The 21,737-nt window shown below is 48.6% G+C and overlaps 4 protein-coding genes across 4 annotated transcripts; 3 read left to right on the top strand and 1 right to left on the bottom strand.

Annotated features, from left to right (window-relative positions):
* Positions 1–2,457: 2,457 nt before the first annotated feature.
* On the top strand, positions 2,458–4,963 carry HOO65_050537 (uncharacterized protein; the record flags this gene model as incomplete). The annotated part of the gene is made up of 2 exons (XM_071003204.1): positions 2,458–2,605; positions 2,670–4,963. The coding sequence occupies 2 exons, from the start codon at positions 2,458–2,460 to the stop codon at positions 4,961–4,963; spliced, it is 2,442 nt and encodes an 813-aa protein (XP_070858596.1).
* Positions 4,964–9,489: 4,526 nt separating this feature from the next.
* HOO65_050536 (uncharacterized protein) lies at positions 9,490–10,113 on the top strand (the record flags this gene model as incomplete). The annotated part of the gene is made up of 1 exon (XM_071000931.1): positions 9,490–10,113. One exon carries the CDS (start codon positions 9,490–9,492, stop codon positions 10,111–10,113), a length of 624 nt encoding a protein of 207 aa, XP_070858595.1.
* A 4,832-nt stretch (positions 10,114–14,945) lies between these two features.
* HOO65_050535 (reduced viability upon starvation protein) lies at positions 14,946–16,883 on the bottom strand (the record flags this gene model as incomplete). The annotated part of the gene is made up of 3 exons (XM_071003270.1): positions 14,946–14,968; positions 15,178–16,513; positions 16,848–16,883. The coding sequence occupies 3 exons, from the start codon at positions 16,881–16,883 to the stop codon at positions 14,946–14,948; spliced, it is 1,395 nt and encodes a 464-aa protein (XP_070858594.1).
* A 2,881-nt stretch (positions 16,884–19,764) lies between these two features.
* HOO65_050534 (putative cysteine desulfurase protein) lies at positions 19,765–21,632 on the top strand (the record flags this gene model as incomplete). Its single annotated transcript, XM_071003282.1, has 3 exons — positions 19,765–20,062; positions 20,167–20,987; positions 21,210–21,632. The coding sequence occupies 3 exons, from the start codon at positions 19,765–19,767 to the stop codon at positions 21,630–21,632; spliced, it is 1,542 nt and encodes a 513-aa protein (XP_070858593.1).
* Between the last annotated feature and the right edge of the window lie 105 nt (positions 21,633–21,737).

The following is a 21,737-nucleotide window of genomic DNA, read 5'->3' as shown; positions in this document are numbered from 1 at the left end:
GGGTCTTGGGTGTAGAGACGCATTGCTTCTCCATCTTCCACATTTGTGAAGCGAGGCAGACAGGAGGAAAGCAGCGGTTTGTTTCGTTTCCTTTCGCCAGCGGTCTCAAAGAGCTGCCAAGACAATAGGATGTGATGAAAGAGTGATGAGCAAGCAACAGGGTGACTCGCTTCGCTGACAAAGCTGCAGCAGTCCTGATAAGACCCAACTGAGAAGCAAGGGAGCCCCGGCGGACGAAGGCGTGGCCAGTCGGCCGCCTTAGTGCTCTTGCTGGTCACCAGCTCAGCACAGCCGCATACTATTTGGCTTTTTGCCTATTCTTTTTGTTTTTCCTTTTTTCATCGTTGGTCGCGTAAGTGTACGTGATATTCTAGATCACAGGCATCGTCAAAGATCGCTGTAGCCCTAAGCGGCTTGGCGAAAGTAGCTTAGCTGGTATAAGCCCTTCTTACCTGAAAGAGACATGTGTGAATGACTCTGATCGCAGCTTTTGATTGGCGCAGTTACGAGTCTGCTCTGCGCTGACTAACGCGACCTCAGCCCTAGTGGCTGGAAGAGGGATGGCGGCACAATCACCATTCTCATCTTACGGTTTTCCCCTTTCTTTGGAAAACCCAGAAAGCGCAGGCTGGAGCTACTACACCAAGGCTGCAGCGGACTTAAGTGCCATGAACATCATGAGAAGAGGGGAAGCACAACGGAGCTTCGGCTTCAGGGGGGCGAGGTGAGGGCGGACAGCTGGCGAACAGCTTTAGCGTGTGCATTTCATTTCACGCACCTGTGTCTAAGAGATTATATTTGCACCGTGTTTTAATGCTACTTTCATCGGGACTGTCTTTTGGCACACGTTAATTGTATTCCTGAAGTCTGTGGGCGCGGGGCTAGAAGCACGGCAGGAAGAAAAGAGACCAGCTCCCCTGCCTTTCCCACACCATCTCTCTATGGCGCCCGCCAAATGTGCATGTAACCTTCTGGAAGCCCTGAATGCGTGATTCGTGCATGGGGTCCCATGTTGGTCTGCTAAAGCATGATATAGGCTTGATCCTATGGGCTGTAGCTGCATAAACTCTCCTAATTCTTCCTAAATGGGGAACTTGTTTCCAAACAAACCTGGACAGGCCAGCTAGCAGGTCCTTTTTTTGCTCTCGGAATCACTTGTTCTTGCATCATCATCACCATCGTCGTCGTCGGTTGGCCAGCCTCTCGAGACTGCGTGTGCTAAGGGCAAGGGAGTCACCATGCAAGCCAGTCCAAGTCTAGACTCTTGCTTATCCCATGGATCCAGGCTAAGCTAGTAAGCGATTGACAAATACTTGGCGTGCTAAAGCTGTTTAGAGCTCAATAACGCCGTGATTCCGAGAGCAAAAAGGACCTGCTAGCTGGTCGGTCTTTACAAGCTTCTCATTGGCCGTTTTACGTGCTTACGCGCTAGGCCTCTAAAGGGCTGTTGTGAATGGGGACGCGAAAGTGGAGAGGAAAGGGAGATAGATGAAGCCAGAAGCCGAGCGCCACAGGGCAGGCTCCCAGCTGCCCACCTCGGATTGCTTGTTTACATGAAGAGCGATTCTCGCATTGGGGATAGTAAGGTTTGGGGAGAAATAGAGCTAAAGTAAGCGGGAGGCAGAAGGAAAAGAGAACAGAGCAAGGAGAAAGGAAAAGAAAATTACCAGGAAAGAGAAAAAAAAAAGAAGAAAAAAAGGAAAAAAAAAGAAAAAAAAAAAGAAAAAGAAATAGCCGTCATCCTCTCCCCCGCTCCTCGTTCTTTCACGCTCTCTTTGAGCAGCTGCTCTTTTCTTTGTTCTCTCTCGGCTTTCTTTTCTCTTTCATGAACATTTCAGCTCTGGTGGTTACACAAAGGACTGCGCTCTTTTCCCGCCCTCCTCCCCTTAACCCCCCCCCCCCCCTTAGAAACATAGACTATCAGCCATCAGCTTCCCCCCCCCTCCCCCAGACTAAATTCTTAAGCTCGGCCTCGATAAATAACGCATGCTAGACACAGCGGCCCACTTGTCTTTGTTAAATTACTAGACAGAGACAATTGGCTGGTGCCTATCAAAGCACATGTTGAGAATGCTGTAGCAGTTGGCAGCTGGCCACAGGTCTCCTGGCTCTACTCAACCACCGCCAGCAACCTCGCCTGTCTTTGTCCCCAGGCTCTTTCATTGTATGGCCATAATATCTTAGTTAGTTCCTGTAGATAGGTTCTTTCACATTAACACGGACTCTTGCAGTGTTCGTCATGTGACACGACACACCGCTCTACAAATACCTTTCAATCCATTCTCATCACACTCCGTTAGATTTCGCATATATTTCCCAGGTTCCTCAACCCCGTCGTTTGCAGTTCCCGCTGTTTTGTCTCTGCAATCCATCCCATCAGCTGTACTCTTTTGTCCGATTCTCACACCTAGCCAGCTTATCCCCCCAAACAAACTATCATCCGATCAATTAGCTAAAATGAACCGTCAGATGAGCACAGAAACCCAGCAAGCCAGCTATGACACTCCAGCAGACAGACATGGAGACGTCTTTTCCGTCCCTTCACATCTCAAGCTGGCAAGCCCACAATGCCAGCCCGGATATATAAACGGCGAGTTGACAAAGCGTGAGTTACGTTGACAACACCACCGCATCAAATATACATCCAAACATCTAACCCCAAAGAAAAGCTCAAAATCTTCGGCAGTATCTAGGCCAGATAGGCCCTCTACACTCACAGCTTCACTGCCGTCCGCCGCCCCATCTCGGGCTCGGGCAAGCATGGACTGGCGGCACAAATAATCGCGCCAACTTCTCGTCAGCCACCGCAACAGGCCAAACACCCAGCTACAACAGATTCTACCCTTTGCGGCTGCAGCAGTGGTCGGACTTCCCAGAGTGCCACAAGAGCGTCTTCTCCTCCCTGCAGGAACAGCTCGGAAATCAGACTGTTTTCCCCTCGCAGGACACGGTACAAGCGAGTGAGTTGCAAATGAAAAAGGTCATGTCTACACAGTATTTGGGCGCGGAATGGCTGTGCAATCACATAATGGCCTCTACCTACTTCCACTACGCTGTTGAAAAGCCGTCCGCAGAAATCCTGGCCCAGTACCTCGCGGCTACCGGGGATAAGAAGAAGGTATTTTTTGAAGATATACTGCTCGGGGTCGAAGCTCGGGTAAGCCCGGTATCTGCTTCTAGTGATCAGGGCTATGAGACGATTTCTAGTTCCGACACGGAGGATACATCCGAAATGTCCTCTCTGAACCCACTTTTGAGAGCAACACAGCCGGACCGTGTGGTTGTAACGCAAGACACCCCCCTGTCCAACTGTACAGCGCCCAAGCCGGAGCCGGAGCCATACCGGCTTGTCATTGGCCAGCACAAACCACCCCGTGCCGCTGACCTGCAGAGCAACCCGGTGCTCCCAGAAGACTGTCTGGTCCGGATGGCCATCGCGAGCCGGACTTCCATGGCTAGAAAGGATGAGGAGAGCAAGGATTTCGGGTGTCTACCATCTAGCAGTGCTACGGAGTCGCTATTGCACGCTTGCCCAGAAATGGCAGAAAATCAGGTGTTTTTCGCATCTGACTTGGCCGAGGCATATCATTACATGATAACCTCTGGCCTAGAGTATGGCTACCTAGTGACTGGCCACGCTATTGCCTTTCTTCGCATCCCACTCACAGCACCAACGACCCTCCTCTACTACACCTCGACTTTCCATGTAGAGGGTCCAAACAATTCGCCACTCTCCAGCAGTTTCTCTCAGCATCTAGACAGTGTGGTTCCACCATCGGCTCTACGGAATGTGGGCCGCCAGGGGGGTGATGATGCCTTAGCCGAGCTGGCCGTCTCGCAGCTCTGTTCGCTATTCATATTAGCGTCCACATCACCAAAGAGGCCATTTTCCTGGGTGGCTGGAGCCCTTCGCAAGCTTTCCAAGTTCCCAGAACTACCAGACGATGGCCAGCGGAAGGACACATTGTCCTGTCCTGTACAGAACTGCGATGAAGACAGAAGGCCAACTGACCATGCGCTTCCTCCCCACGGCGAGGAGAGTAATCATGGTGACCCGACTGGCCTTTCCTACTGTACACAGAAATGCCTCCTAGGCCTCATGCGCGGCCTCCCTCTAGATGACAAGTGCCCCAATTACCTGCTGCACAAGGACACGCCCCTCACCGAAGCACCCCGCCCTGCCAATGCTTCAGGCACTGGTTACGAGCCGCGCAAAGCCGGAGAACACCACCCTATCACTGGAGCGAGGGTCAGTGAGCTTGTTCGTGAGCAAATCGGCGTCGATCCAGAGGCTAGCTGCACCCTTCTCTACAGCCAGGGCTTGTATGGCGCGGTTGGGTGCTTACTTAGACTGTCGGTAAAGGGCTACGGCTATACATTCGTGGCCAAAGGTGTCGAGTCGATGAATTCGGGCCATTTGCAGCATGAGACCTACATTTACAAATACCTGCATCGCCACCAGGGCATACTGATTCCCGTGCATCTTGGTCTGGTTGAACTGCGCTCGCCATATCCATTCATGGCCAAGTTCACGTCCTTGTCTCATTTCATGCTCATGTCCTATGCAGGCAAGTCGCTGAACTACGGTTCCTCAATGGATGCATTAAGCCGGAAGCTGGGTCGCGACCTGGTCCAGGAAATCGACGACACCTATGACCAGCTGTTCGACTGGGGTTTGGACGATCAAGATAATGTGTGCAATGCGGCGTGGTGCGAAGAGACACAGCGCATCATGAAAATCGATTTCGACCACTGCATTCTCCACGCAGATGTCTACATGGCAAAGTCGAGGGCAGAGGCAACCGAATATCGCCTGGGGAGCAGCGCTGCGAGAAAACGGGCTATGATTATGATGAATGATGATAATGATGATAATGATTTAGAAATAGAAGGCGGCATGCGGCGGCCTAGGCCGGGCCTGGGGCCGGCATTAAAACGGGCCAAGCATGCTGGAAGCCTATAAGAAGAGGAGGAAACTGAATACCATACCAGCCCAAGCTAATAGAAATAGAGTATTTTCAGCCGGCCTGACCAGGCTGTCAGAACCCAAAGACAGAAGGGACAGAGAAAAGCCTGAGATGAGACATGCCACCTAAGGTCGATGACTTTCAGCTATTGCAGATACGAACAAAGCGACAGCGCATTGTTGACTCGCCCAGCTTAATGGCAGGCCATCTGTTCATGATTGCGAAACTGCGGTCTTTTTGTGCATGTTTCGTTTTCTTTTTTTGTCGCGTGATTTTTCAACGGCGTGTCCTGTGTCTTGTTCTAGGTTGGGCGCACACGGCTGCTTTGTGCTGTTTCGAATCATGTTTTCTTGTAAGAATTTTAATTACAGTGTTTCGATTTAATAAGGGCGCTATCGAGATCTCTGCTCATGGGCAAAACACTGAATCCACCAGTTCAGGAGCGGAAACTTATGTCGTTGTTTACCCAACAACACAGCAGCATGCTGGACAGGGGCACCAGCGATCAAACAGTACTTTGATATTGAAAATCAAATTAAGTTAATGACACTAAGACATGTGAAACAAGCCAGCTAAAATTAAAATGTCTGTTAAACTTGCTGTCGTAGCGAATCTTGCCAGAGTCAATTAAATGAAGGGAGCCAGCGCCCACGTTATACAAGGACCCTCCGCCTGTCTCAAAGTTTTAGTTTTTAGTTGTCCTTTGTTGCACGAGGGAAGGCGACGAAAAGTTCAAATGGGTCGGGATATCTAAGGGTCTAAGGGTTATTAAGGGGTGGGGGGGGGGGGCAGAAAGAGTAGGTTTTTTCAGCCAAGACAACCAAGAAAGGTTACATTACATGTATAATTTTTTTTGTCTTTTACACAAGTGCTTCTTGGTGTGCCGTTTGAGACAGTTTCGAGCCTCAAGGAAGAACAGAGTCCTGTCCAAGGTTGGAGGTTGGGTAAGCCCGGCATCAACACATCAGTTTGCTCCGTTGGAAAAAGGAAAAAGAAAAAAACTTCCTTTGCCATCGAATGTTCTCGCTTGCATTGTGTTGGCTACATGAAGGAGGGTGCTTATCGTGCATAAGGAACCAGGCCAGGGAACAAGCAGGCTTGCCAGCCACCATGATTATTTGTTGCCATTTTGCACATGCACAACTGTAGATTTGTCGACTTGCATGCACTGCTTATGTGCATGCAATGCGGCCCACCAACTTTAGCCTCCGTCCAAGCTTGCACCCATGCTGCACAATTCCTTCAGGCCAATAGACGGTGACTGTCCCTGTGGCGATTAAGAGCACGTATAAAAGGTGGCGGTTTGCACTCTTGCGGGTCCTGTTAAATAAGGGTTAGTGGCCAAGAAGCCAAGCCAAACAGGGTAGAACCAGAAAGCCTCAATACGACGGCAGAGTTTTTTTTTTGCCATGGGATGGGTCTTGTGCGATGATAATGCGAAAGGGGCTGGAGAGACAGGAACAGAAGGGCATGTCAGTGTGAGTGGTAGCGCGCAAGATGGAGGAAATAAAGGGCTGATAGCGTCAAGTATAGTCTCCCTTGGAAATCTTATTGTAATTATGCAAGGACTAGAAATAAGACGCCATTGGGAGAGAAGGGAAAATAAAGTAGCAGTAGAAAATGGGGAAGCGGAGCAACAGCAGGGAAACAGTTTGATAAGAACAGCAGGGCGAGCAAAGGGATCCACTTGGCGAGACTTGATTGGCGGGCTGTTTTTCAAGGAAGAAATCAGAAGCCAGCCAAGACAGGGGTTGAAAAAGCGAGAAAAGGCGATAAAAACCAAGAAGGGGCATCAGAGTCTGAAAAAATCAGTCGTGGAGTCAGAAAAGAAAAAAAGAAGATGAAAACTGGCTCTGGATGCGACTGTAGCATTTCCGGCGGGCTAATGGCAAGAAAGGAGGGAGTGGATATAAGCAAAACAAGAGACCAGAAGAAAAAAAAAGACTAAGGTGGAGCCGACTCATGTCCATTCGAACAGGCTTCTATTCCACCCTCCCCACTCTGGGAACCACCATGCCTCTTGTTTTTCTGCCTTTGTCCTCTTTGGGAGAGTAAGGCCGCCCAATCTCCGGAGTTCTCCATATGCCTCGTGCAGGAAGCAGCGGCAGCAATAGCGACGGCAGCAGCAGTGACAAAAGGAAGGAGCAAGGAAGGAGGGAAGGAAAGAAAAAAAAAATGAGCAGAGGCTTCTTCCTCCCCCCTTCATGTGTTCTGGACTAAGCTGCTTGTGGGCGGCTTTACTTTTTCTTTTTTCATCACTTTTCTTCCCATTGCTTTTTCGCCGAGCCGAGATGTAATTCATGTTTCTTGGTTTTAATTATTGGCCCATCTCTGTCCCTGCCTCCTCCCTGCAGACTGAGGCAAAAACAAAGCCACAAGGCCAGCGAGGTTCTGCTGCCCAAGCCCAATTTCAGCCCAGGTCGACTCGGCCAGAGCACAGAGCGACAAAGCCTTGGGTCTAGCCCTGCTTTTGCCAGAAATATTGCCAGCTCTCTGGACCCAGATCAGATCAAAGCCAGGCCGGGTCGGACTGCCTGTCTGTCTGCCTGCCTACCTGCCTGTCTTGTATTGTTATGCTGACTGTGCGCAGGGCAGCTTTCGCCAGCCCTCCCCTGTTCCGCTCTTCTGCCCTCACTCACTTCTCTTTGCCTCCTGTCCCTGGCTGTATTTGCGCATTGGCTAACCAGTACGGATCTGCTCCTCGGCGCAGCCAAGAAGAGAAAGTATGACTGGCGATCAGCACATAGCAGGTTGCAGCAAAGCAGAAGAAGAGATGCTGCCCAACTCTGTTGATGAAGGTAACAAAAAAAAGAAATTCTAGGCCACTTCCCCTGCACAATCTGACCGGCTTTCATGTGAGGGGTTTTATTCCTGTCTTGTCTCTCTTTGGCTTCTAGTTGTGCTAGGAACGACTCTGCTTTGTTCGCAATTTCGGAGGCTCGCCTGTCAAAATCGCATGCAAAGTTTTAGCGGGCTGCTCTTGTCTTTCATCCTATTACGCTAGCATGTCTTGTCTTTGTTGCCAGCAAGCTTTAGTAGCAAAGCAAAGAAGGAAAGGAAACCCGCTCCTTGACCTCAAGTTTCTTTGTAACTCGCCTCAGGAGCCGGGACTGCTAACGTGCACTAGGGCTCCTTCCTCTCTTTTCAAGCTAGAAATGTCTCTCCGTCTACGTCGCCCTCATTTCAATCTAATTCAATGCATGGTGCTACAAGGAAGGACACGGAAAGCCGTGTCAAATGGGAGGGTAACAACGGGCAACAAGTGGGTGGCTAATTGGTGCAATCTCTCTAGCTTCTGCTGGATTGGCCAAGGCGATGATGACCCCTCCCTATCCTATCTTTCTCTATCTCCCTCACTTACCCTTTGATTGCCGTTGCCTAGTGATCGATATGGCGCCTTGCTAATTACCATTTCTCCTCGGGTAACACCCCTCCTTGCTCTGGACGGCATATTTATTGAGTCTGCTGTAATTTTGCAGCAAAGAGAAGAGAGAGACACAGTGCTCACGATGCGCACAATACACCCGCAGACCCAGCAATGTTACTGCAGAAAGCCCCAGCTCATTAGCGGCGCTATTAGAAACCCGCTTAAATTATCGAGATACGTACGTGTCGTGATAGCAGAGATAGAAGCGTGCTTGCAGCTAGCAGAGTGTAAAAGGCGTCTGTGGGCAAAGAAGAAGGCGGCTCAGCTGAACGTTGACGGATGACTGAGCAAATGCCCAGAAAACGCCACCAAAATATCATCTCGTGTTCTGTCTGATTTGTATTTATGGTGCAGGACCGCCCAGATACGGGGATACACATACACACACACGCCCAACTGCACCCTCGCCTCCCTCAAGTACCTTCAAGTTCGTGTCCGCCAAAATGTTGTACCACTTCTTTGCATAGGATCCTATCTCCTCACTGCCTGCAAGAGCCCACCCGCTCCACTTTAGCTCTTCTTCCTGGTTGCAATCTGCAGGGGAGCGTCTGCACGAGAAATCCTTCCCCTGACCAAAGACCTAGAAGGGACCCTGGCCCTGACATTACACACCACTTGCACACCCAGATACACCACTCTGAGCACACCGCACCCATTGCACTCACTGCACCTACTCCACCCACGGCACCCACTGCACTCACTGCACTCACTGCACACCACTTCATCCGCCGAACCACACGCCCACCCTAGGCCATGATCCCGGTCGATAACCTGGCCGCTTAAGCCCTTTGTCCACGCTTCTCCCCTTTTTCTGACTTTTTGCTTTTAAGTTTCGCCTTCCCCTGGTAAGGTGTCTGTGTTGTTCTCCTGCTTCTTTCCTCTCCCTCACCACCCACTTCTTTTTTGGCTGCTCTATCGTGCCCGTCCATTCATTTTTTTCTATAAACACTTGCCATCGCCCTCAAGCTTTGACTTTCACACTCTCTCTTCTTTCTCCAGGCTTCTAGTCCATATCCACTCATTCACTCTTGTTTGATATCCACTCTCACTCACTCACTCACTCACTCTCTTTTTTTTCTCTCTCAATCTTTCAAAATGCAGTTCAACTTTGCTACTCTGGCCATGATGGCCGCTGGTGCTTCTGCCTCTCTCCAGGGCGGCGAGGTCTACGGTGCCCCCGAGGTCACCACCACCAGCTACACCACCGTTGGCACCACCACTCTCCACTACGGCGATATTGACACCACCGTCACCCAGACCTCAACTCTGTACAAGACCATCACCCTGACCTCTTGCGCTCCTGATGTCACCGACTGCCCTGCTCGCACCAGCACCAGCACTACCAGCACCAGCACTAGCACTACCACCACTACCACCACCACTACTACCAGCACTAGCTCCTCAACTGGTGCCTCCAGCTACTTCCCGCTGGCCAACTCCACTGCTGTCTACCACCCTACTGTCGCCAGCACCGGTTTCCACACCGTTCCCCTGGTCACCGCCTCTTCTTACCTCCCCATCAAGACTGGCTCTACCCCCACCTCTGGCGTTAGCTACTCCGTTCCCGCTGAGGCCCCCGCTCCTCCCGCCGAGGTCCCCGCCACTCCTGCCGCTCCTGCCTCTACCACCCCCGCCATCATCACCGCCGGTGCCTCTGGCTTTGCTGTCAAGGGTGGTATTCTGGCTGGCTCCCTGGCCCTGGCCATGCTTGCTCTGTAAGCGTGTGTCGACATGCAACTATGTGGTTGTTTGTATCAATGGTGCAGAGAAAAAGCTTTGCTAGTTTCATCGCTAGCATGCAAGTACTAGACCGTCTTTCGTTTTACTTTCCTTGGGAGGACACCTTTTTTATTATACTTTTCGTTTCTGTGGCCCAGCTGGGCTGTTATACCACTTTGTTCGTTGGGGATAGGTTGATTGGAGGACAATTTTGAGAACACTCTTTTATTATTTTTCTTTTTGTCATACGACCTTTCTGGAGATGCACTGGAGGCATAGAAAAGCCTCGGGTTTCCCCAGACCATGAAAGGGAAGGGGGGCGAGAGAAGCCGTGGAGGGACCTCAGATAACTTGTTCTCATTGTTTGACTCCTGTTGGCTTTCCAGTTGGTGCCTTGGATATGCTGGACGTCTGCTCTGGTGTCTCCTGGTCATCTCCAGGAAGCAGAACTTTTTTTTACACTTTTTTCTTTTTACTACTACGGATATTCGCAGAGGCGTACAATATTTGGGACTTGATTTCTATTGAATGACGACTTAACTACACTTGAATTTCTCTTGCCATTGTGACTTGTGCATGTGCATGTAATGAGCTGTCTGCGAATCGAAGGGGTATTCTGACGACCAAACACGTGACTCGGCGACGCGATGCGATAATATCACCAGGGACTTGGCTAGGTCCCATTTTTAGCCTCTTCCCAAAATAGATATTGAAACATCGTCAAATGTTACTCGGTAGCCAGCCCAGACGTTACGAACAAACGGCGGGCAACATAAAACTTGCCGCACTTGCAAAATAGCAATCTGGAAGTCGGGGCTGATGCGTCAAGGGCAACACTTCTTCAGCCATGACGTCGACAAACAGGAGAGATAATTAATGAGGTGTCAACGCCTTGGCTACGCAAGAGAATTAAGTGCTTGCTCATGCACGCTTCATTGGCTAGCACGCTGCAATAAAAATAGCAGCATTGTTTTCTTGTCAGCATGAATGGATAACGTGCGAGATATCTAGCGCTCAGCATTAGCCCGCAAGCTCTGCCCACTCCATGACCCAGGACAGGAGGGCGATGATTGGAGGTGTTGAGGCCTCAAAAGGCCCTTGGCTCGCTGGTTTGCTGCACTGACTAGTCCCATTGATTAGTCGAGATGCTGATTACGGCCGGACTGCTGTGCGATCGGGCTCGCTCACTATGCACTTGTGCCTAATTCTAGCATCTAGAGGACGGCCGCAGCTGTAGAGGAAGCACGCCTATCGAGTTGATGGTGACAGGATGGGAGAGCGCATATGTGTGTACGTGCATGCTATTTTGGAATATGATCAAATCCCGGGAGATTGGCGGGTTAGGGAGATGGCGTTTCTTTACATCTTCTAGGTGCTGTGTATGTGCATTGGCTGGTACGCTGGCTATTGTGTATACTACACATAACTCATCGTCACGTGACTACACCAAGGACGATTCCCCGCACCTAGATTCTCCATTTCGTCTTCGTAGATAATAGCTCTCGGCTGGCTTTATGTCAAGCATAGCGCTTTATCTGGAGTAGCACGAAATGATAATATGCAAGATTCTAACTTAGATGTGACTCTTTTCTTGCTAGCCTTTGATTTTCGCCGCAATGAGAAAACAGCTACGACTACTACTGCTGCTACCGCGATTGTCTTGAATACAACAGTCGTTGCTGATCGGCAATGCTGTACGCGATATAGAGCTATTACTGATGTTACGACGCTGGCTGCGGCCAAAAGCCCTGTAGGTGGCGTGAAAAATAGACAGCGTCATCAAACCTGCGTCGTATGCTGCTGTGGCTGCTGATGGCACTCCTACTGCTTTAAACCCAAAACCACGGTCGCTGGCTACTTTGGGAGGAAAACAGTGCTCACTATTCACACCCCGGCACACTATAGAGCCACTGCTGATTCTGCGGCATTAGATGCATTCTGCGATGTTTTTGGTGGTGTAAATATAAACATGCGTCTTGACATCTAATCAAATTGAGAATGCAGATTCTGGAAGCCAAATTGGCTCAGCCTCCCAGCTTGTTCCGTGTACCCGCAACAACATCATATCCCATGATTTCGATAAACAGGGGTGTAAGACAACTGACAATAGCTAGACTAATGGAAAGCTTCCATTCATGATATGAGGCAGCTCTGCAAACCTGATTGGAAATGCGGGCGTCGTAGACTGAACTCAGCGATGAACTACCTCAACGCACTGTCGGCCTCTTCAATGCTGTGTGTAAATACCTTGAAGTTTAATAGATCCTTGGTATAACTGCCTTTTAGGCTTTTAATACTATGGCAAGGGTGCCTCGGATGCTGGCAATTGTTAATTCCCTTTAATGGCGAAAAGTCTTATCGAAGTAGGTAAAAACGTTCCCGAGCCCTAATGCCGGAGGTCCCGCAGCGCCCTTCTTGCTTCTTCTCGGCTGCTCCCCCCTTCACCTCCCGCCCATCGCTCATGACAACCTTATAGAAGCCATAGTATAGTTTGTACGGCACGTCCGATGAGCTTAAAGCAAAACCCAGTGTTTTGTCATACCCCGGACCCGGAGACTGATAGTTGCATTGCAACTGTGCTTCTAGTAGTAGGTAGTGTCTGATGAACAAACCAAGAACTTTAACTCGCCTGGCGCTGCATGCACTGCGCAGTTATGTAATTGTCATTGCATTCATGTAAACACATTTGGCTGTTTTAGTAAATGTAGCTATGTCTTCTGCATCAACAAAACCGCTCGGAAGCTGTGGAGGCCACTAGGCTTAGCCCTGTGAGGACTACTTCACTTATATCAATGTCGAGCCGGAAAAAGGCTGCAAAGGAGAGTTCCTACTTGCAATAGTGCCTTTCTCCTTGTCCTCTAGTTTTAGGAGATGAGCCTGGACATCTTTGGTTGATTGGGCGTACTTGTCGACTGCCGTGATTCTGAAGTATATTGTGAAACAATCCAAACTTGTGGACGAGATGTTGATGGCACAAAACTAGATATGCCATCTCCCTAACTGCCTGCTATTCTCCACATGTAATGAGAATGGGCTTTCTTGGAATACTTGGGAAAAGCCTTTGTGAAATACCTAGGTGCGGTTTCGAGCTAAAGCGCTAGGGCCCGAGGCGACCTTTCCCGCTACCTGACTTGTCCTCCTCCTCGTATCTATCTAATAACACCCTTCTTTAGTTGGAAGATGATTTAATAAAAGGCCCTCGTGGTCTTACAAGCGTCCTTGATGCTGCCGAGGGGCTTCAGCAAAACAACATGAGGAATTCAGCGAGGTCATCATGCAATCATGCAATCCGGCGTCAGTTCGTTTAGTGACGAACCAGAACTATAACAAGCATAATTTGGCAAGAACAGATCATAACTATCAAGGCTAAACTCAAGACAGGCTTGCTGCTCTAAGGGTCACCCTATAAAGCTTCTCCAATGCGGTGCCAACCCATCGTGAAAGCGTTAAACCCACAAATAAGCAGCCAACAGGGCGCAAAGACAACACAAAAAAAGACAATGAAAAGGATGAATACACAATATCCGACTACGCGAGACTCGGCTTGACCAGACACGACTATACACACCACGACCACCCATGGTACGGCGATGTAGGACAGCGAGGCTATCCCGGAATACGCACCACCTACTGACTGACACCATGCTCAGGTGGGCCTGTACATTTGATTCTATTATCTGCCTTGGCCAAGTGTGTTCGTGTTATATCATTGGCCGGATCTCATCTCAAAAGGCGGTGAGAGATGACCGTGTGAATCGAGAAAAAAGAAAAACCCTGCGATGAGATCTACTGTGGCTGAAGGCACCTGAACCTGACATGGGCTTTTTCTTCCTCTTCTCTTAGCCTGTACTCGTGTACGTACGTCATGCTAGCCTGCACGGAGACAAAGCTAGAGGCTGAGGCATGTTTCCCAGGACACAAGCAGCTGCCTGTACAATGAGGACAGGGGAATACACGCTAATAGGTCTCTACGACGTAGTCTTGCGTACTTAGAAGTGTTACGCTCGCTGCGAGCTTGCCAACTAGGATGAGAGCGTGCATACATATCTGCCGATAGGAAACGGGGGGTTTAGGCACAGAAAATTCCGTGCTGCGCAAAGGACCCGTACCACTGGGCCTCCTATTCTTGGGTCTTCATTTGCGGTAAAGCTGTCTATATGTCTTTATATTGGCCGTCCACCTAGTTTCATGCGTCAGTACTACATATCGCAACAGCGTCATATGTCACACAAGTGTATCCAGCCTGTGAACAGTGACTCATCGCAAGTCTGTATTCATATCATAAGCCAAGTAGTCATAATACTCGTATTCCATAATAGTCGAAAGAATGCCAAGCGAGAAACTATACACTACAACGACAAGATAGGCCCGTTACACACATAACGAACAGGAAAAGAGGGCCATGTACCAAGTAGCTTTGAGGCGGATAACTTGAAAAGACATCGCCGCTTACGTGTGCATAGCCAAGTTCTCCAGCCTAGATGACTTGAGGCCTCACAATAGAGAATGAAAATAAGAAAGACGAAGAAGCGGTAATGGGGAACAATATAAAAGCAAAAAGAAGAGAAAAAAAAGAAACAGCCGAGGAAGAATACTAAAGAGCTGGTCATGTAAGAAAACGAAGACTCCTAGGCTCCCAACAAGCCAACCCGCAGATGCGCCCGAGTACCATGAAATAGATGAAAAGCAGGAAAACAATGACAAGAAAAGAGGCGAATAAAGCAGGCAAGAAAGTCCAAGGACAAATAAGAAGGGAAAAAGACAAAAACAGTTTATGTACATACAATCGCTCAAGATCGTCCACGGTTCCGTCAACAGAAGACTCGCTGGGTCTAGTGGATTTCAACATAATTGCCTATGACGTAGTTGCTGGTTAGTACAAGAAAATGAATCAACATGGTGGGAGGCATAAGCATGGCAAATATCCGGATGCATGCGGAAGTATGCGGAGCAAGAGAAAACAGCAAAGCAAGACATAATGAGACAAAGCAAAAAAGCGAAGCGGGAAAAAAGGGAGGAGGGGAGGCAATGAAAAAAAAAGCATGAAAAACCAAGTATACATACCAGGAAACTGCCCCTCACGCCCATTTAGCCGTCCGGTCCACCACTCGTTCGTATCATTGCTACGGACAACAATCTCAATCCTATCGCCGGTGCTGAAACTCAAATCGCCTTCTGCCTGTGCCGCGTAGTCAAATAATGCTGTAACATACTCAACGGCCGGTGCGGCCTGCGGTTGCATGCTGAATCTACTGGGCTTGGGTTTGGGCGGCGGCGGTTTGGACTTTGCGGCGGCAGTCAAAGATAGGTTGGGTGTCGTATGGCTAGATGCAAGTGTCGACGGCTTGAGTGGCGAGTATGGCGGGGGAGCGCTGTCGGAGTCGTTCTTTTTGTGGAAGGGTAACCGTGAGGAAGAAGAGCTGGGGATGGATGAGGAGGTAGATGACGAGGGCAAAGAATACTTTGCTGTTGCGGGCGGCGCTGAAGTGAGTGCTGGTGTAGCTGTTGACGAGGATGACGATGCGGATGGGCCGGCAGTCAAAAGACCGGGCGTCCTACCCTCCAAGGCTGGCTTAGCAAACTTGGGCGGCCTAGGGCGACCAGTCGTCTTGAAGCGCACAATGGTCAGAGCCTCGGCCCGTTCCTGAACATCGCCACGCTTGAGGAGGAAGGCCTCCTCAATATCTAAGGTTAGATCAAAGTATCCAATGTCGACCTGCTGCATGCGCTCGTGCAGGGTGTAGAATACATTGAGCTGCATGTAGTAGAAAGATTGGAAAAGAGGCTGAATAAACAGCGTCTCTAGATGGAAAAGTTTGGGTAATTCTTCCTTGAGCAAATCGTTGTAGTAGTTAAACTCCTGGGTTGACTGCTCAACGTCGTTCTCGGCTTTCCACATGTTCTTTTCATCTTTGGCACTGCGTTCCTTCTTGTCTTGGAGCTTCTTGAGGGTCGTGCGGTGTCTATCATAGTCGAGCTGCTTGTGGTCACGTTTGACGGCCGTCTTTCGGATGACCTGAATGACCTCTAGTAGATCGTTGGCTGGGCGGATGATCCGGGTCTCTATCATCTCAAGCTCTGGTTTCAGGGTTTCTTGAAGATCCCTGACCACTGACTCGTACTCTTCACATGCACGGATTCCATCGGGATTTCCTTCGATCTTGAGCGAGTCGGGATCCGACATACGACCGGAAATGGGCTTGTAGATTTCTGTCATGGCCTTGCTGAACTCTAGCTGGTGAGAGAGCATGCCATTGATGGCCTCAAAGTATTTTTTGCTTTCATCGTGAAGCTTTTTGGTTTCGTTTTCAAGCTCAGCAAAGCGGCGTTCGGCATCGGTGTAGACGGGGTCTTTGGTGTTTTCGCCAATACTAAACTTGGCCTTGAATTGTTGCGGCGCCTATTATGTCAAATACATTGCAGGAGCGGACAGAGATGTTAGCTATGAATGAGTATGAGGCTTTGCGGAACAGTAAATGAAGAGAGAGAGAGAGAGAGGGCCATCGTGACGTGACTATGTCAGGGTTTTAGTTTGGAGAGGCTGCAAAGCGGCAACAAAAGCTCACGAACTAGCATGGCAGCCTCTTTTATGAGGCAAGCTTGCTGTCTGGCTCTCCGCACTTGCGGTGATTTGCAGGCCTGGGGATTTGTCGATAGCAGAGCAACCAGGCTTCGAGGCGGGGTTTCAGCAGTCCTCAAGCCATCAAGCATTAAAAAGAAGGATTCACACGTACACGTTGAATGCTCTTCGTTAGACCTTTGAAACTCATTGTTGCAGAGGTATTGCGATAATGTCGAGGAGGGTCTCGGTTTCTGGAGATGGACGACGGGAAACAAAGTAGATAAAGCCGCCAGTTTCAGGTTCAAGAGATAGACGGATGAATTGGAAAGGTTCAGAATGATGATGATTTTTTTTTCCTTCCTTTTGCTCACTCGCCTCCAAGGTTTAAGAAGAGGCAGCCAGCCAGGGTAAAAGCTCACTTTGCAGGGCACTTGGGCAAAGAGAGCAAAGAGAGCAAAAGATAGTCCTAGTCCAGTAGTGCCAAGAACAGTGAACGGGAATAAAAATGGGGCACTTTGTAGCAATGGGGACAGGGAAGAAGCTGCGACTTTAGTGACTACAGGTTGATAGGGCAAATCAAGTGGTACATCCATGCAGGTAGAGGCACATGGGTAAATACAAGTACTACTTGTATATGCTTGCTGTAGTATGTTCCGTGTTCCCGCTCTTCTGCAGTCTGTCCTTATTGCTGGAACCTAGAACTGTCTGGAATGTAATGTAGCGGAGGGTATGACGACGATTGGGATGGGGCTATGGTGGGGCAAGTCAGTACGGTGTGGCTGAGTCAAGGCAGACGGCTAAGTAGCAAGTACGCAAGACCGGGCCAACTGTAACAACAACAGCAGCAACAACAACAACAACAACAACAAAGTCTATAGATTTTCATCCGCAGCAAATCAGCCAGAATACTCTTATCAAGATATTTTTTTTGCTGAAGAATAGCCATTGCTTGGCTGTTACTGCTATCGCCTGCTGTTGTTGTGATTTGCTGGCTTAGATAAGTGGCTCATTTCGCAATAGGACTGTGCCCAAATGCAGCAACGCCGCCACACCTTGGGCTTTGCAGACTAGTCTACTACTTATTTTATATTCGGATTAAATGGTGGTTATGTCTTGAGATGGCTTTTTGATTACTATGGGTAGAGCAATGGAGCAGAGCAAGGGCTCTCTAAATAACTAGTGGTGCTGAAAATCATCTGATTACTAAGCCAGAACTCTAGCTACCCTAAAAGTCATTGTGGAGGACTGGGCCTAACAGGGAGCGCCATACTAGCGATTTTAGAATGCTTTTTGCTAATCCCAATACATACCATGCCTCAAGACTCGCAGATATTAAACGTCATATATCTCGATATTACTCAACGTCGCTTAGCTTATTTATTTTGCAGTGCGTTTTTACTATAGTTGCACCACTCGGGACCTACTAGATTTGGGTGATGCAAATTTCTCTTGATTGTAATGCCTAGCAGATTTAGTGCTTTGAGCGACCAGCAATGGTCTAATTCTTCCGAGGAGGATGCGTATTGAAACGAGACTCTTGAACACAGAGGTTGACCATTTTGATGCGGAGCAGTAGAGCGAAGGGATTACCTACCCAAGTATGTATCTTACTTTTGTTTTAAAATGACTGGTCAATGCTATCAGGGAATTGTCAACCTTGGCTGTTTGGACCACTCGCTGATTCTAGAGGTTAGAGAGAGCCGGAAACAAGTATGGTCTCGATTCAGTCCATCGCTGCTTTTGACATCCAAAATAGCTCGTATATAATAGAGTATGTATGTCAGCATTAGCACCTCAAGGTTGTTTGCTAAATTACATGCCGCTCAGAGATGGAAATGGAAAATATTATGCCTAAAAACATCAATGAGCACAAAGATTAGATTGACGCTTGGGTTTCTGTGCTATGAAGAAATAAACAAACAGTACGACTCGCCATGTGCTTTTTAAATGCAAGTAAAGCTTGATTTATAGAAAGACTCATAGCTATAAAATTCATCTACTTGATTTTTTCAAGTGCGGCAAATACCACTTTTTAACTTGGTCCGAGTAGTATGTTGTAGCGAGATGGTAATGAGAATGAGACAGAGCTCGTAGTCCATTTTTCTTTTCTGGCAAAAATTCGTACAGCTACGTAACAGAACCTTCATGCTAGATATCTAATTGACACAGACCCTAACGATGTACTAGGGTTTTCAATAAAGTGGGACATCACAAAACAAAGCGAGATCTTCTCCTTTTGTTAGAAGATCAAGCATTATTCTTGGTTATTATCAGGAAATCAACTTTTGCATTTTTAACAGACGTCTCCAATATTTCACCTATAGCATTCTTATATTTTGTCGTGTCCGCTTTACAAGAATCAGCAAGAGTTAAAAGAGTCTAAAAGGCAGTGCTATCTATCGTTTATTGATTGTGAATGAGGCAACCGGAGCCTTTTGAAAAAAACTGACTGTTGTTGAGCAAGTACATGAAAGGTAATTGTGGCTGAAGAGATAATTTCTTTAGCTAAAAATTAATAAACTTCGCATCTATCATGAAAAAAATTATCAAGATAATCATGAATAACAATGGCTCTACGTTTAAGCATTATTTAATGTGTAAAGGTTTAGCCCATCAGTAGTTATGGTATATTTCCTGAGTGATAGCAAGGCCTTGAGGCATAACAACAGAACATATACCCTGGTAGCCCTAATATGTACAATATTTGAAAGGGCCAAGGGCCTCTTTTTGAATCTGCAACTGTACAGGTGAGCTAGCCTGAAGTTCTTATTTTGCGTGCAAATTATAGTCGCTGACAATTATGGATGTAATAATACTTTCTTGTGATGACAAGTGAGGCGTCGCTGACTAGCAGGCCTCACGGCCAGCCACAACTGTCCCTTCCTTCCTTTAATGCTTCCCCCAACAACTTCCGCTGGTTCCTCTCAAAAAGCTCTGCCGCCACAGTGAAAATAAGCGGGGAACAATGGAGAAATGTAGAAAGGAAAGAAAAAAGGGCCGTGCTTTTTTTTTTTCTATCTTTGAAGAACTTTTTTTCTCCCCTGTCTTTTCACCCTCTTTCTACCCAATTCATATTCCACATTCTGATCATGTCTTCTATCACATCCTCAGCTTTGTTAAGGCAAACAATTCGATCATGCAGCCGCAGCTCTCTCTTGCAGCCTAAGGCGCTGCGGCCGACTGTGTCTTCATCGAGATATATGACTCACACTCCAGTTGCACTGATTGCTGCTCAGAGAAGGCTTGTATCGAGCTCAAGACAAGACAGTGCTCAGGTGCAGACCGAGGCCGCTGCCGCTGTGAAGCTTGGTGTTCACGATGTGGCCACGTCTGCCTCTGCTTCTAGTGGTGGTGTTCAGGAGGGAGATCATGAGAATGCCATGGCTGGTGAGTAATATACCACTATGATGAACCTTTTGCTCTCCCTCCATGGACACCTACCCAGTGTTGGCCCATTAATAACTTATGACTGACTAACCTCTGGTATTTAGATATTATGAAAGACGCTTCCAAGGAAGAAGGACGTCCTATCTACCTCGACATGCAAGCTACAACTCCTGTTGACCCTAGAGTCCTTGATGCTATGTTGCCTTACTATATTAGTGTCTACGGAAACCCCCACTCACGGACACATGCCTACGGCTGGGAAAGCGAACAGGCTGTAGAAGAGGCGAGAGGCGAAGTGGCTGCACTGATTGGTGCCGATCCCAAGGAGATTATTTTCACTAGCGGTGCTACTGAGAGTAACAACATGAGTATCAAGGGCGTTGCCCGTTTCTTCAACCGCTCTTCCAAAAAGAAGAACCATATCATCACAACACAAACCGAGCACAAGTGTGTTCTAGACAGCTGCAGACATTTACAGGACGAGGGCTTCGAAATTACCTATCTCCCTGTTAAAAAGGGCGGCTTGATTGACCTTGAAGACCTCCGCGCTGCTTTCCGGCCCGAGACGTGCCTGGTCAGTGTGATGGCTGTCAACAATGAGATTGGTGTGATCCAGCCTCTTGCGGAGATTGGTAAGATGTGCCGTGAGCGCAAGGTTTTCTTCCATAGTGATGGCGCACAGGCTGCTGGCAAGATCCCGCTGGATGTGAATGCTATGAACATTGATCTGATGTCTCTTTCATCGCATAAGATCTATGGCCCTATGGGTATTGGTGCTTGCTATGTGAGACGGAGACCCCGTGTGCGTCTTGATCCCCTCATTACCGGAGGTGGCCAGGAGCGTGGACTGCGAAGCGGCACACTGGCGCCTCCTCTGGTTGTTGGGTTTGGTGCAGCGTGCCGCATCGCCCGCGAAGAGATGGCGGTAAGTCTTGATTTTCCCACTTTCTTTTTGAATTCCCCCCTACCCATCCAGGATGATGACTTGCTCCAATTATTTACATGCATGGCTTTCTGAATAACCCGTTTCGGCGTGGTATGTTGTTAAAAAGCAACTTCTGACACTGGTCCCTCAACCAACACTGATGTATTCCACTGCACTGTTTTGTGTGAACCTTACTGATTAACAATTGTTGATTTTCTCTAGTACGATACCAAGCGGATCAAGACCCTCTCTGACCGACTTCTGAACGGCCTCCTGGCTATGGAACACACTAGCCAGAACGGAGACCCCAACCACTTCTACCCTGGCTGTGTGAATGTTTCGTTTGCCTATGTTGAGGGTGAGTCTCTTCTCATGGCGCTTAAGGATATTGCTCTTTCTTCTGGCAGCGCCTGTACTTCGGCCTCTCTGGAGCCTTCATATGTCCTCCGTGCGCTAGGCAACAGTGACGAGAGCGCACATAGTAGCATCCGGTTTGGAATTGGCCGGTTCACAACTGAGGAGGAAATCGATTACGTGTTGAAGGCTATGCGGGAGCGTGTGACGTTCCTGCGTGAGCTGAGTCCGTTGTGGGAAATGGTGCAGGCGGGAATTGACCTGAACACTATCCAATGGAGCCAGCACTAGTAGACCGAAATCGAGCTGGGAAAAAAGAACAGACCATAGGCTGGCTACCTAGCGGCTTACGTTTGATGCGCGATCACCCGGAACAGATGAGGGGAGGCGTGAATA

The sequence above is a fragment of the Ceratocystis lukuohia genome (genome assembly GCF_044167205.1).
Source record: "Ceratocystis lukuohia strain C4212 chromosome Unknown Supercontig5_pilon, whole genome shotgun sequence".
In the NCBI taxonomy this organism is placed as follows: domain Eukaryota; kingdom Fungi; phylum Ascomycota; class Sordariomycetes; order Microascales; family Ceratocystidaceae; genus Ceratocystis; species Ceratocystis lukuohia.
This window is presented reverse-complemented; position numbering and strand designations above follow the sequence as displayed.